Source organism: Cervus elaphus, chromosome 22, assembly GCF_910594005.1.
Source record: "Cervus elaphus chromosome 22, mCerEla1.1, whole genome shotgun sequence".
NCBI classification, from domain to species: Eukaryota; Metazoa; Chordata; class Mammalia; order Artiodactyla; family Cervidae; genus Cervus; species Cervus elaphus.
The window spans coordinates 20,506,234-20,522,522 of NC_057836.1; the positions used below are offsets into that span (position 1 = coordinate 20,506,234).

Here is a 16,289-nt window from a genome sequence, read left to right on the forward strand (position 1 = left end):
TTTTAGTTACTAAAAATACATTGATGTTGGTTTATTAATTACAACAAAAGCGCAATACCAATATAAAATGAATTAAAGAGGAACTGATTTCAAAATATATGGAATTCTATACTATCTTCAAACTTTTTCTGTAAATGTCTATTGTTCTAAAAAATAAAATTCATTAAAAAATTAAAATTAATATGCAACTTTCTACAAAATAAAAGCTTAATATGTTTCTTATTTTTTAACTTTTTTTTTAATTGGAAGAAAATTGCTTTACAATGTTGTGCTGGATTCTATTATACAACAAGGTGAGTCAGCCATAAGTATACATATGTCCCCTTCCACATGAAGCTTCCTCCCACTCCATCCAGCCCCTCTCGGTTGTCACAGAGAAGCAGGATGTGTGTTTCTGATTTTGACTGACTTAAATTTATAGAGCAATTAAGGCAGAAAAGGAATCATCATAATGTTTAGACTTCCAGTTTAGGACTATAGTTTATTTATCAATTTGTCTTTTTCAACCACTTCTCACTAGTATTTTATAATTTTCAGCATACAAATGGTGCAAATATTTGGTATATTTATACTATCAACTTAAAGTTTTTGACCCCATGGATTGTAGACTACCAGGTTCCTCCATCCATGAGATTTTCCAGGCAAGAATACTGGAATGGGTTGCCATTTCCTACTCCAGGAGATCTTCCCAACCCAGGGATTGAACCCGGGTCTCTTGCATTGTAGGCAGACTCTTTATCGTCTGAGCCACCAAGGAAGTCCATTATAAATGACACTTTTTGTTTTTCTCAATTTCTAATAATTTATATAGAAATATAACTGATTTTAATATTCTGTTCTATCTGAAACCATGTTTCAGTTCAATTCAGTTCAGTCACTCAGTTGTGTCCGACTCTTTGCGACCCCATGGACTGCAGCACGCCAGGCTTCCCTGTCCATCACCAACTCACAAAACTTGCTCAAACTCAAGTCCATCAAGTCAGTGATGCTATCCAACCATCTCATCTTCTGTCGTCCCCTTCTCCACCTTCCTTCAATCTTTCCCAGCATCAGGGTCTTTTCCAATGAGTCAGTTCTTCGCATCAAGTGGCCAAAGTATTGGACTTTCAGCCTCAGCCTCAGTCCTTCCAATGAATATTCAGGATTGATTTCCTTTAGGATTGACTGGTTGAATATCCTTGCAGTCCAGGGACTCCACTTACTGATTAGTTTTAGGAGGATTTTGGAGATACTTCGGAATTTTCTGTGCAGACAATTATGTCATTTCACAAATAAACAGTTTTGTTTCTCTTTCCAATCTATATGACATTTTATGATAGAGAAGTAGAGTCAACAGATGTAGTAAATAAATTTATGGTTACCACCTAGACAGCAAATTAAAAAGCAGAGACATTACATTGCCAACAAAGATCCCTATAGTTAAAGCTATGACTTTTCCAGTAGTCATGTATACTATGAGAGTTGGACTATAAAGAAGGCTGAGCATCGAAGAATTGATGCTTTTGAATAGTGGTGCTGGGGAAGACTCCTGAGATTCCCTTGGACTACAAGGAGATCAAACAAGTCTGTCCTAAAGAAAATCAAGTCTTAATATTCATTGGAAGGACTGATGCTGAAGCTGAAGCTCCAATATTTTGGCCAACTGATGCAAAGAACTGACTCATTTGAAAAGACCCTGATATATATATATACATACATATATATATATATTCACATATATATTCATTTATTTATATTAGTTGGAGGCTAATTACTTTACAATATTATAGTAGACCCTGATGCTGGGAAAGATTGACAGCAGGAGGAGAAGGGGATGACAGAGGATGAGATGGTTGGACAGCATCACCAACTCAGTGGACATGAGTTTGAGCAAGCTCTGGGAGATGGTGATGGACAGGGAAACCTGGTGTGCTGCAGTCCATGGAGTTGCAAAGAGTCGGACATGACTGAGCAACTGAAAACCAACAGGTGATGGGGAGGGCAGGGACACACTGGGAGATTAGCACTGACATATACATATTACTGTATATAAAACAGATAACTAATAAGAACGTGCTGTGTAGCACAGGGAACTCTACTTAATATTCTGTAATGGCCCATATGGGAAAAGAGTCTAAAAACAGAGTAGATACAGGCATGTGTATAACAGAATTGCTCTGCCGTACACCTGAAACTATCACACACTGTAAATCAGCTAGAATCCAATAAAAAAAGTTTAAAGAAAAAACTATGTGTGTCTTCCTTATTCATTTGTGTGTTTCTTAAATATTTGCTTTTGCACTAAAACAAAACATAACAAACCATGTCCTCCCACATATATGTTCATGAAGTAAGGGCCTGTTTGCCTTGCAATGCCTTTTCATCACATAGTAGACTTCAAAGTGCACGTCAATATTCAGTGAAGACTGTGGAGTCAGTGATACTCCTCTATTTTTCACATGTTATACTATGAATGTATATTAATTGCTGACCTATGAAAATATTTTAAATAAATGAATACAGAATTGATGTCAGTGAATCTCATAGTCTCAACACAGAAATATTTTATAAATTTTAAATGAGTTTATAGATGATTAATGCAAAATAAATTACTGAGAAAATTTGAAGTACTAGTAAATAAAGAAATAAAAACCCATATATTTCCTGAAAAATATTTTTATGACTTGTAAAAATTGCCAGAACTTTGTTTCTTATAGGTTAGGATTGTTTCTTGGGTTTTTAAAATGTCTTAATATTTCGCCATTTAGTTACTTTGTAATTTGAGAAATCTGGATTTGAACAATCAGTAAATAATGATAAAATAGATATACTACCATTTAATTTTCAACAAATATTCTCCCTCATACAATGCCAAATTATAGAGTAAATCTTATAATAGGCAAAATAACATCCAGACAAACTATTTTTCATTTAGCTTTATTCACCATTAAATACTTGTACTATATACACTAAAAAGCAAATTTATAAATACAAAAATGGATTTCTTTTTATAGAAAAAGAATCATAATACCAAGCCTTTTAAACTTTCAGATTGCATTGAATTTGAAGATGAGGGAATTTGAACATTGGAAAATTTATTGCTAATGAGGCAGGTTAACACCAACAGCTGTGGAGAAATCCCCCACAAAATTTAACATCAAAAACTGAATTAAATATTTCCCCAAACTGGAGACAAAAAGATTATATTCTGCATAATAAATATTTTTGACCCACTTTCATTTTGATTCATTCTTGCCTTCACCTGTAGAATAACATGAACATTGCTGCTGCTGCTGCTGCTAAGTTGCTTCAGTCATGTCGGACTCTGTGCGACCCCATAGATGGCAGCCCACCAGGCTTCCCCATCCCTGGGAGTCTCCAGGCAAGAACACTGGAGTGGGTAACGTGAATATTAGATATTAATGTACCCCAAAGTAAATTATTTCCTGAAACAATCCAGAACCTCCCAAATTCTACATAGCTCACCCATACCAAGTTCCCCTGTATCCCTCTTTGTTCAACATCGTGACAGCAGAAGCATGGATTACATGCCCACACTGCCTGATAACACCTGGGTCTGCACCTTGAGATTTCACCAATTGGAGGACAAGCTTGGTCAGAAACACAGCTAGGATGAGCTCTCTCAGCTGGCCTTTCACCTCTGCTTTTAGAGTAGGAGGTCCATGTTGATATGTATGACTGGTTTCAGAAACATAATATCAGAAAAAGATAGCCAATGATCAAATAGCATTCAATATTCCCACACAGAATGTTTCCACTGGTTTCAGTATTTCATTTACTTCACACCCTTCAGACAAGAATCATAGATAACTAAAATGCCAAATTTTATGAAGATTTCATAGATCAAACAATTTGTGAACTTTAGCAGCCAACATAAACTTGAAAAATAAAGGCCATCTTTCAGACTCTCATGCGGGTGGGAAATAGCTAAATTCAAAAACCCTAAAAATAAATTACCTGAAATGATTTCTAGATAAAAATTAAAAATATAAAACTGTGAGTAAATATCAGCCTATGTTTTTAAGAAGCATCCTAAGGATATCCAACCTGATTGATACAGTACAGTAAATATATCCAATATTGGGTTGACTGATTTTAATAATGGCATATTTCCATTTCTTTCTTGTGTTCTCTTTAAATTATCTGAAGAAACAGATATTGGCATTCAATAAAATATGACATCTGTAATTGAAAATCTTAAAATGTTGAATGGTTTGAAAGCTTCTCTTTAAATGCATCAAAATCAAAATGATCTATTCTGTTAGCCATAGCAACAATTATAAAAGCATTGTTTAAAAATCATTACATGTTTAAATATAATGAGAATGTCTGAGCCCTATTTTACCCCAGAAATAAGTGCTAGTTAGGCAGAAACAACAACAACAACAAAGGATTGCATTTTGGCTCTTGTTTTGTTTTTGTTTTTTTTTTTCCTCTTATGAACTACATAGATCTGTGCACCTAAAGGGCCACCAGTGCTCCAGTGTTTAATAATTTTTCTTCAAAATGCATAGCAATAACAATTGAAATTACTTCTATGTCAGCTACACAATTTGTAGTCTTTTCAAAAGCACTTTTCCATGGCTTGGGATTCCTTCTTCTATGAATCTCTATGCAAAACTGTTTTCCTCCTTTTAAATAAAGGTAGCACATTTTTGGGGGCTTCCCTGATAGCTCAGCTGGTAAGCAGCTAAAGAATCCACCAGCAGTGCAGAAGATCCTGGTTGGGTTCCTGGGTCAGGAAGATGATGTGAAGAAGGGATAGGCTACCCACTGCAGTATTCTTAGGCTGGTGGTTCAGATGGTAAAGAATCGGCCTGCAGTGCGGGAGACCTGGGTTTGATAGCTGTGTTGGGAAGATCCCTTAGAGGAGGGCATGGCAACCTACTCCAGTATTCTTGCATGGAGAATCCTCATGGACAGAGGAGCCTGGCAGGCTACAGTCTTTACGCTTTAACCTCTGAGCCACAGGGAAGCCTTGGGGTTGCAAAGAGTTGGACACAATTGAGTAACTAAGCACAGTTTTTAGATCTTCTAGTGTGTCAGATCAGGTCAGTTCAGTTCCGTTGCTCACTCACGTCTGACTCTTCGTGATCTCATGGACTGCAGCACGCCAGGCCTCCCTGTCCATCACCAATTCCCAGAGTTTACTCAAACTCATGTCCATTGAGTCAGTGATGCCATCCAACCATCTCACCCTCTCTTGCCCCCTTCTCCTCCCACCTTCAATCTTTCCCAGCATCGGGGTCTTTTCAAATGAGTCTGTTCTTCACATCAGGTGGCCAAAGTATTGGAGTTTCAGCTTCAGCATCAGTCCTTCCAATGAATATTCATGACTGGTTTCCTTTAGGATGGACTGATTGGATCTCCTTGCTATCCAAAGGACTCTCAAGAGTCTTCTCCAACAGCACAGTTCAAAAGCATCAATTCTTTGGCTCTCAGCTTTCTTTATAGTCCAAATCTCACATCCATACAGGACTCTTAGAAAAACCATACCTTTGACTAGATGGACCTTTGTTAGCAAAGTAATGCCTCTGCTCTTTAATATGCTGTCTAGGTTGGTCATAACTTTTCTTCCAAGGAGCAAGCAACTTTTAATTTCATGGCTGCAGTCACCATCTGCAGTGATTTTGGAGCCCCCCCCAAAAAAAGTCTGTCACTGTTTCCATTGTTTCCCCATCTGTTTGCCATGACACGATGGGACCAGATGCCATGGTCTTAGTTTTCTGAATGTTGAGTTTTAAGCCAACATTTTCATGCTCCTCTTTCACTTTCATCAAGAGACTCTTTAGTTCTTCAATTTATGCCATAAGTGTGGTGCCATCTGCATATCTGAGGTTATTGATATTTCTCCTGGCAATCTTGATTCCACCTTGTGCTTCATTCAGCCCAGCGTTTCTCATGATGTACTCTGCATATAAGCTCAATAAGTAGGGTGACAATATACAGCCTGACATGCTCCTTTCCTGATTTGGAACCAGTCTGTTTTTCCATGTCCAGTTCTAAATGCTGCTTCTTGACCTGCATACAGATTTCTCAGGAGGCAGGTTGCATGGTCTGGTGTTCCCATCTCTTTCTGAATTTTCCACAGTTTATTGTGATCCACACAGTCAAAGGCTTTGGCATAGTCAATAAAGCAGAAGTAGATGCTTTTCTGGAAGTCTCCTGTTTTTTTGATGATCCAATGGATGTTGGAAACTTGATCTCTGTTTCCTCTGCCTTTCCTAAATCCAGCTTGGACATCTGGAAGTTCTCAGTTCACATACTGTTGAAGCCTCACTTGGAGAATTTTGAGCATTACTTTGCTAGCAAGTGAAATGAGTGCAATTGTGCGGTAGTTTGAACAGTCCTTGGCATTGCCTTTCTTTGGGATTGAAATGAAAACTGATCTTTTCTAGTCCTGTGGCCACTGCTGAGCTTTCCAAATTTGCTGGCATATTGAGTGCAGCACTTGCACAGCATCATCTCTTAGGATTTGAAATAGCTCAACCAGAATTTCATCACCTCCATTATCTATGTTCATAGTGATGCTTCCTAAGGCCCACTTGACTTCCCATTCCAGGATATCTGGCTCTAGGCAAGTGATCTTGGTGCTTATCTGGGTCATGAAGATCTTTTTTGTATAGTTCTTCTATGTATTCTTGCCACCTCTTCTTAATATCTTCTGCTTCTGTTAGGCCCATACCATTTCTGTCCTTTATTGTGCCTGTCTTTGCATGAAATGTTCCCTTGGTATCTCTGATCTTCTTGAAGAGTTTCCCATTCTATTGTTCACCTCTATTTCTTTGCACTGGTCACCGAGGAAGGCTTTCTTATCTCTCTTTGCTATTCTTTGGAACTCTGCATTTAGATGAATATATCTTTCCTTTTCTCCTTTGCCTTTAGCTTCTCGTCTTTTCTCAGCTATTTGTAAGGCCTCCTCAGACAACCATCTTGCCTTTTTGCATTTCTTTTTCTTGAGTATGATCTTGATCACTGCCTCCTATACAGTGTCACAAACCTCCATCCATAGTTCTTCAAACACTCTTTTTATCAGATCTAATGGATCTTATAGTATATGGAGAAGGCAATGGCAACTCACTCCAGTACTCTTGCCTGGAAAATCCCATGGATGGAGGAGCCTGGTAGGCTGCAGTCCATTGGGTTGTGAAGAGTCAGACACGACTGAGTGACTTTACCTTCACTTTTCACTTTCATGCATTGGAAAAGGAAATGGCAACCCACTCTAGTGTTCTTGCCTGCAGAATCCCAGGGACAGGGGAGCCTGGTGGGCTGCTGTCTATGGGGTCGCACAGGGTTGGACACGACTGAAGTGACTTAGCAGCAGCAGCAGCAGCAACAATTTCTCAGAGGCATTTAAAAATGGAAAATTTAAATAACACTCTTAGAGGTCCATTTGTCCTTTTAATTAGAGTCTAAAGTCTCCTATTTTTTGAAGATGTGTGATAAGCTAAACTCTCTTCAACTAGCGTAAGTGTGAGGATTTCCTGTTCAAACCTAAAGTGACACATTGATGAAAATCAATATTTTCCATTCTTGCTTCACTCTGAGCCTTCACAGAGCAGTGTGTGAAGGTCACAGACATTGCTTATTCTTGTCTGGTTTTAAGTTTTTAAATTTTTCCTTTTGTTACCAGCTATAGCAGGTCTCTTTTAAGAGACAACCTGATCTGCACACTAAAGGATGCACAACTTCCTGGCCAACAGAAGGTATGTGTCCCTCCTCTCCTGTCTCTCTACTAGACCATCTCACTTAGTGGGAACTAACAAATGTTAGAGGTGATGCAACTGAGGTATAGTAAATATACAACAAAATCAAAGTAGAATATTGTTGTTGTTATTTTTAATAATTTGGTATAAAAAGCAACCATAAAATACCAAATATTGAATGATTTCTCCAAGTATTCAAATTATTGTCTGTAGAATGCTAGTCAAGTGAATACACACATGCCTATTTGGGTGTGTATATAATATTAAATGAAACTTATTGACCTCATGATAGGGAACAATTAGTTTTGGATTTTATAATCAGTACACGGTAAGTTTTTTTGTATAATAATGTGTTTATACATATTTTGCTCAACATCTACAAGTAGATTCTTGGAAAGGAATTCATTATATAGCAAAAGCCAAACATAATTCCTCCTATATGTATTAGATTGAGCAAAAGAACCCTAATTTTTTAATAAAATTAAAGATGAAGTAACTTCCTAAAGGCTAATTTAAACTTAGTTGTCATAATTAAAGTATTTTTTAAAAAATCAAACATTGCATTAATGATATGTTATACTAATTAAAGGTACTTACTGATATAAATCAGAAATAGTACCATAGAAATGATGACTAAAATAATAATTAAAACTGATAATTACTGAGAACTTGTAAGTTCCAGGTTGAATGCTCAGTGTTACATACATTATATTTTGCATAAACTTATTTCCATTTTATGTTAACAGTATAGGTTACCAGATATTAAATAACTTTTTGAAGGTCACATTTTATAAATTTCAGTCATAAATTAATTTTCAGATATTTCTGACTACCACAGCAATTGTCTGAATTATTAAGTTATGTTATCTGGATTTTTTATAAGTAATTACCATCACTTATACAGCTAAGATGACCTTTACTAACTTTGACATCTATCAGATCTTTCTGGAAGTTTGAACCAACAGTATTCTTCCATAAATGACCTACACTTGTTTATCATTTTGTGGGTTCAGATATTAGCCTTTAAATCAATTATCAAATACTTTTGTAAAATAAGTATTTTTTTTGTCTTTTCCAATTGTTTTATTTTTCATACTACTTTGTTATATATGTTTAATGTGTCATGTAACATTTTCCATTTTGCGTGTAACATGGAAACATATATTACATGTAATATATGAAGCATTTCCTCAGTTTTTAATGCTTTCTCAGAACTCCTCAACCATTTGAAATAAAGACCATTTGGTATCCCTTTTCATCAATAAACGTAAGTCACCAAATAATGTAATTTAGTGTAGGAAATTATTGTATATGCCAACATTACTCTCTCCTCATCTTTAAAGAACTGTTTTTAACCATTATTAAATTTCAAAATTATCATAAATATGGGTGAATCTCTCTTGTTAACAGAACATTTTAATTTTAATAAAAGCACTATGATGGTTTTAAAATATTTCCGTGGAATCTGACTTAATAAGGATATTATTGTTCATGAGCTTCTTATTCTTCCCTAATTTATTGCTTTTCATTGTTTCAATCAATAATATATGTGTCAAATATAGAATATCTTTTTCAAAAAATCATTCTATCGTGAAAAACTTGTTTAAAGTTCTAAGGAATTTAGAACCAGGCTTTAAGTTTGTTCAGCTGCAAAGTGAGCACTAAGCTCTTTGCCCCGCCCATGTCATTGTACCAGGGTTCTTATCTCAGAAACACCACTCAACCTCTGTTCACTTAAAGCACAGTCCTTGATCTCACTCAGCTGAAGAGATGAATAACCAAGGAGCAATCTATGCAGAATTGAAGGGAGTCAAGAACTCAACGAGGCAGGAAATAAAACCTAAGGTTTCTAAAAGTTCCATTTCAATGACTGAGCAGGAATTAACATATATAGAATTAAATCTTCAAAATTCTTCTCAGAATCTTCATGGGAATGACAAGAATTACCACTCCAAAGGTAAACACTTACTAGATACACAATGGAACTGTTCTAGGATGTGCAGTTGGGGTGCAGAGGTGTGGAGAAAGAGTAGGGGATAAGCTCACATATTTTTCACTTTGAGGAACAGAACTAAAGCTGGGTATGGGATTCTGATGTGAAATCAGAGGACTACTTTTATTCTGCCATTACTATAATTTGAAGTCTTTGATCAACGACTCATGTAGTCTTATATTTGCTGAAAATGCAATGGTATATTCTGAGAGAAAGACTACAGTGGTCAAAATGGGTTGGGGTCCAAGTTTATATCCATTACTCTGTGTTCGTGTGGGTTCTCGTGTATGTAAACTCTAAGCAACTGTACCCATCACTCCTTTCTCAGTTTCCTTTTCTCTCCCTGCAGGTTCACCATCACCTCCAGAGAAGTTCATTGTTGGGATCCTGGGACTCATCTGCCTTGTCTTGGCGTCCATTCTGTTGACAGTGATCATTGTTACTCCCTGTAAGTACATTTTTGAAAAAATCTAAGGGAACTTATCACTTTACTGATGGTCAGTGCCGCTAAACATTTCATAATATTATAGAATGTGCCTGTCATTAAACTACATGCATTTAGAATAAATACAGTATGTTATTCTGAATTTGTGAGAAATATACAACACAGGATAATTACAGAGAGCATGTATATGTATATTCTGATTTCATAACTCAAAAGCATGCTTTAGGAGATTTAAAGATCTTATTGAGAAATACAAATTAATTCTTGAGATTGGTTAAAGCAAATACTGTAAGATGTGGTAAAGTTTGTTCCGTTAGGTTTTTGAAATATTTTTTCCATCAAGTCTTCATTACCTAATTAATTTTTCTTGGTAAATCAGTTTTATTTCAGATTACTCTAATTCTAAACAATAAACTGAATTTCAAGCTCATAAACTAAAATCATTATGATTTTTTAAAGCAATATTAACTTTTTAATGATTAATTTTGTAGCTACTCTAATACAGGAACAGAATTACTAATGTCTCATAACGAGGCTCCAGAAAGGTACATAATGATTTTCAAAGTTCTGATATGAATACAATTCATTTTTGTCTCTATCTTAGGCTAGTGAAAATAAGAATAGATTTGGGGATAGAACATAATTTATAAAATCAGGCAATAAACATTCATAAATAAATGATTACAGGAGAGTTCTTTTCCCTATGCAATAATATGATCACCATATCCATTTTTGGCAATTGGCTATAATTTCCTCCTGCTATAATATGACAGGAGGACTGTCATATTATATATATGTGTATATATATATATATATACACAAATATATATATATTTGTCTGTCAAATAACAGACAAATAATTTTGCTATTCTAAAATAGAAGTTTCATTTCTTGATTTTCAGGACATGTAAAGAGAAGATATTTCTATGTGTTTGCTTTATATGGGGACATATATTAGAGACAGACCCTCTCCATGAATATATGAATGAGATTTGTTTTATATGTACTAGCCTTGAGGATGCATAGATACATTATTTTATTTATATATGTATATACATACATATGTTTATATCTATGCATATATGTAAGTTAATTTTTTATTTTTCAAATTCAAATTGTTTTTTAATAGTAATCCATAATCGTTCTTCAGAATGTCATTGTGGTCATTGTCCAAGAGACTGGCTTACATATTCCAACAACTGCTATTATACTAGTTTGGAAAAAAAATCATGGAATGAGAGTGTGAGATCCTGTGCTACTAAGAATTCTACTCTGCTTTATATAGATAATGAAGAGGAAACGGTAAGATATCAAATGTTTCCAACATTTAGCTAAAGGCTTGATTCAGTGAACATTACATTTGTTAGGATTCACTTCTGCTTTCGTATATATTTGTAGCTTGTTTATTTTAAGGTCTCCTAGTATTCCATTAAACAATGGAATATAACTTTATGATACTTTCTTTACGTTTTTATACCATTAATCCATGTGTGGTAATTTCTGGTTCTTGCTTTTCATAGAAAACAATGTTTCTACAAATGCTATTAAATTCTAAAATACAGGTGTGCTATCTAATTTTACCATACATCAAGGAAAATAAACATATGATTTTGCCTATCAGTTCAGTTCAGTTCAGTCACTCAGTCATGCCCTACTCTCTGCGACCCCATGAATCACAGCACGCCAGGCCTCCCTGTCCATCACCAACTCCCGGAGTTTACTCAGCTCATGTCCATAGAGGCGGTGATGCCAACCAGCCATCTCATCCTCTGTCCTCCACTTCTCCTCCTGCCCCCAATCCCTCTCAGCATCAGGGTCTTTTCCAATGAGTCAACTCTTCGCATGAGGTGGCCAAAGTATTGGAGTTTCAGCTTCAACATCAGCCCTTCAAATGAACACTCAGGACTGATCTCCTTTAGGATGGACTGGTTGGATCTCTTTGCAGTCCAAGGGACTCTCAAGAGTCTTTTCCAACACCACAGTTCAAAAGCAGCAATTTTTCGGTGCTCAACTTTCTTCATAGTCCAACTCTTACATCCACACATGACCACTGGAACAACCATAGCCTTGACTAGACTCACCTTTGTTGGCAAAGTAATGTGTCTGCTTTTTAATATGCTATCTAGGTTGGTCATAACTTTCCTTCCAAGGAGTAAGCATCTTTTAATTTCATGGCTACAATCGCCATGTAATTGCACATCAGATCATGGAATAGAAGTTTCAGCTTCCCATTAGGCCCACCCCTCTGTAATATCTTATCACTTCTCCATCACCTTATTTACTCACTGTCCTGACTTTTGATACTATAGAATCTCTTTGATTGCTTTTGAATCATATACATGGAATCACGTGTTTGTGCTTCATCGTTCAATCATGTCTGACTCTTTGCAACCTCATTAACTTCAGCCTGTCAGGCTCCTGTGTCCTCGGAATTTTCCAGCCAAGAATACTGAAGTGTCTTGCCATTTCCTACTCCAGGACATGGAATCAGACAGGTTGTCCCTGTCTCATCACTGCCATATGATACTTTGCAGTTCCTCCAAATTTTTGCATTTATGTGAAGTTTGTAAATTTCCACAGCTCATTGTGTGAATTCAACATTTAAGATCCATTCTTTCAATGCCTCTGTGTGGAGATGGAGTCTTACACCCTCAGGGATAAAGAGGCTTCCTAGCTTCAGTAGCTTTAGTCAAGACATCCCCTTTGCTGGTCCCACGCCCACCCCTATCCCCCAGCCCTAGTGTCTCTCAGTGGAGGAAACAGAGGCGATTTCTCTGCCTGCTCCTTGTTCATAAGTGTCCTGATGGACCACCTTGTAAGGCTCACCTGGTGTTGCCCACACGATTCCCTCAACACACAGGAGGAAAGGCTAACCTGTGCCACCCCCAACAGCCAGGTTAGGCATTGGGTGTTTGGGAAGTAAGAGGCCCAGGTCACTTTCACCTGGTTGGTGGGGAGATATAAGATGCCCCTAATAATCATTCCCTCACCTCCCACCTTGTTCTCTCATCACGGAGAAGTGATTAGAGATTACAGAGGAGTGGGGCTGCTGGGAAGTCTCAAGCCACATCACCCTTCTCTTTCCACCTTTCAGAGTTCTCCGTTCGTGTGTCTTTCATTAGTTCCCATGTTTACAGTTGAACTTAGCAGGGAGGAGCAAAGAGAAATGAGTCTCTGACCCCTGTCTGGTCCACTGGATTCCACCAATACCGAAACAGATGGCTTTGGGGTTTATCTAGTCAAAGAATGGTGTCAGGCTCAGATAACCAAATCTTCGGCTCTCATGTCACTTATTTTCTCAATTTCATTTCCTTAATTTCCCTCTAAAACTGAAATTCTAAGACACATATAATAGTAGAGAAATCCATTGATACTGTCACAATACCCAGAAAAATGAGTGTCATGGAATCTAAAAACTTATTTAAGCATTGCTATGTGAGTTTTGACATGAGGAAAAATAAAATTATATGAATCAGAATTTTCCTCATTGCACATATTCAATTTCTCCACTTTCTTTTCCCTTACGCTTAATGTTAGATGTAGTTCACAGCTGTATCCCCAAGTTGTTATGCAAGCTGTATTCTTTTGTGGGATCTCTATAACTAATTCATGTCTTTGTAAATATTCCCTTTATTAAATGGCTGTCGGAAAAATAAGGAATTTTCCTCATTAACATTAGAACATAGTGAAACTGATAAGTATAAATGTTGAGTTAATTTTGAATCAAAAGTACAGAAATTGGTTAATATTTATGGCACTATTACAACTTCGAACTTTCAACTCTTATGTTTTTTAGCGTTAGATTAGAATCTAACATGCTCAATTTGTTCAAAGAATGAAAGATCCTATGAAAGAGCACATCCTTTGAATTGCATTTTTAAAATTAACAAAAACATTTCATAATGACTATTTAAGTGAAAATTCTTTATTTTGGGCTAGAAATTTCTGATGTCCCTATCAATTACATCATGGATTCCAGTCTCTCGTGAAGGCCGCGGTCATTCGTGGATGTGGCTCAATGGTTCAACTTGCAAACTACAGTAAGTTTGTAAACAGAATGCTATCTAGAGGAGGAAAAATACAAAAGAGTAATATTTTAAAAATAATATAAATATGTTTGTTTTAGTCGAATTATAGAAACCTGAAGGAAGATATCGAAAGTTAATAGAATGTTGATACCAATGTTGAAAAATAGGCTACTCTGTAGCCCAATTTCCTAGTAACAAGCTCTTACTGAAATTTTATTAAAGACTTCATTATCTATTTTCAAACTATCTTCTATTACAGTTACATGGAAAATGCTATTGTTTCATGAGTCGTCTTCATAGACTATAACAGAATTATGCATTTTCCCATAACAGGATAAGAGACTATTTACCTGGTGAACGTAACTGTGCTGTACAAGATTTATGGAACATAAGATCAGAAGACTGTCAGGCTCCAAATGCATATAATTGTAAGCCTAAGCTTGAGAATTAAAATACAAGTATGGATGCTTTTTGATAACTTGATCTTTTATAAAATGGATATAATATTCTGATTGCATAAATTTTAAAATGAATTATTTTATTTTTTCTGATAATGAATGTTTTTCAAAAACAGTTGAAATATAATAGTGTGTGCTCATTCGTTCAGTTGTGTCTGACTCTTTGAGACCCATGAACTATAGGCTGTCAGGCTTCTCTGTCCAAGGAATTCTCAAGTCAAAATAATAGAGTGGTTCTAATCCCAGATTTTTAGGGAATTTCCACACTGTTCTCCATAGTGGCTGTACCAGTTTGCATTCCCACCAATAGTGAAAGAGGGTTTCCTTTTCTCCACATCCTCTCCAGCTATTGTTGTTTGTCGACCTTTTTATGGTGGCCATTCTGACCGGCAGAGACGATACCTCATTGTATTTTTAATTTGCCTTTCTCTAATAATGAGTGATGCTGTGATATGAGAAAACTACATATGTTTTCATGTATTTTATTAGCCCTCTGTATACCTTCTTTGGAGAAATGTCTGTTTAGTTCTTTGACCCACTTTTTGGGTTGTTCATTTTTTTGGTATTGAGCTGCATGAACTGCTTGTATATTTTGGAGCTGAATTCTTTGTCAGTCGTTTCATTTGCTGTTACTGTCTTCCATTCTGAAGGCTGCCTTTCCACTTCACTTATAGTTTCCTTCCTTGTGCAAAAGCTTTTAAGTTTCACTAGGTCCCATTTGTATTTTTGTTTTTATTTCCATTCCTCTGCAAGGTGGGTCTTGCTGTGATTTATGTCAGAGGGTGTTATGCCTCTGTTTTCCTCTAAGAGTTTTAATAGTTTCTGGTGTTAAATTTAGAACTTAAATCCATTTTGAGTTTATCTTTGTTTATCGTGTTAGAAAGTGTTCTAGTTTCATTCTTTAACATATGGTTGACCGGTTTTCCCAGCATTTGAATCAGTTCTAATGAGGTGGATGAAACTGCAGCCTATTATACAGAGGAAACTAAATCAGAAAGAGAACCATCAATACACTATGTTTACAAAGATGGTAACAACAATCCTATATGCAAGGCAACAAAAGAGACACAGATATAAAGAACAGATTTTTGGAGTATGTGGGAGAAGGCGAGGGTGGGATGATTTGAGAGAATAGCATTGAAACATGTATATTACCATATATAAAATAGATGACCAGTGCAAGATGGATACATGAAGCAGGACACTCAGAGCTGGTGCTCTGGGACAACGCAGAGGGATGGGGCAGGAAGGAAGGTGGGAGGGGTGGTTCTTGGATGGGGTAACACATGTGCACCCATGGCTGATTCATGTTGATATATGAGAAAAATACCACAATATTTTAAAGTAATTATCCTCCAATTAAAATTAATTAATTGATTTTTAAGAAAGACTACTGGAGAGGGCTAGTATTTCATATTCCCTGGAGGATCTTCCTGACCCAGGGATCAAACCCTCATCTCCTGCATTGGCAGGCAGTTTCTTTACCACGAGGGCCACCTGGGAAACCCCATTGAAATATCATACACACATTTAAAGATATAGGTATCATTTCTTTTGTGTCTCACTTTTTTTGCTCAAGAGTATGTTTATGGCATTCAAACTTCTAAAAGATTGCATATTGTTGAGCCCATTTCCATGTAATATCAAAAACAGGAG

At 36.3% G+C, this 16,289-nt stretch overlaps 1 protein-coding gene across 1 annotated transcript; it reads left to right on the forward strand.

Moving 5' to 3' along the window:
* The first annotated feature begins 9,457 nt into the window (after positions 1–9,457).
* On the forward strand, positions 9,458–14,748 carry LOC122680501 (NKG2-A/NKG2-B type II integral membrane protein-like). Its single transcript, XM_043881962.1, has 5 exons — positions 9,458–9,666; positions 10,052–10,150; positions 11,277–11,449; positions 14,087–14,187; positions 14,509–14,748. The coding sequence occupies exons 1-5, from the start codon at positions 9,480–9,482 to the stop codon at positions 14,624–14,626; spliced, it is 678 nt and encodes a 225-aa protein (XP_043737897.1). The 5' UTR covers positions 9,458–9,479; the 3' UTR covers positions 14,627–14,748.
* The last annotated feature ends 1,541 nt before the right edge of the window (positions 14,749–16,289 follow it).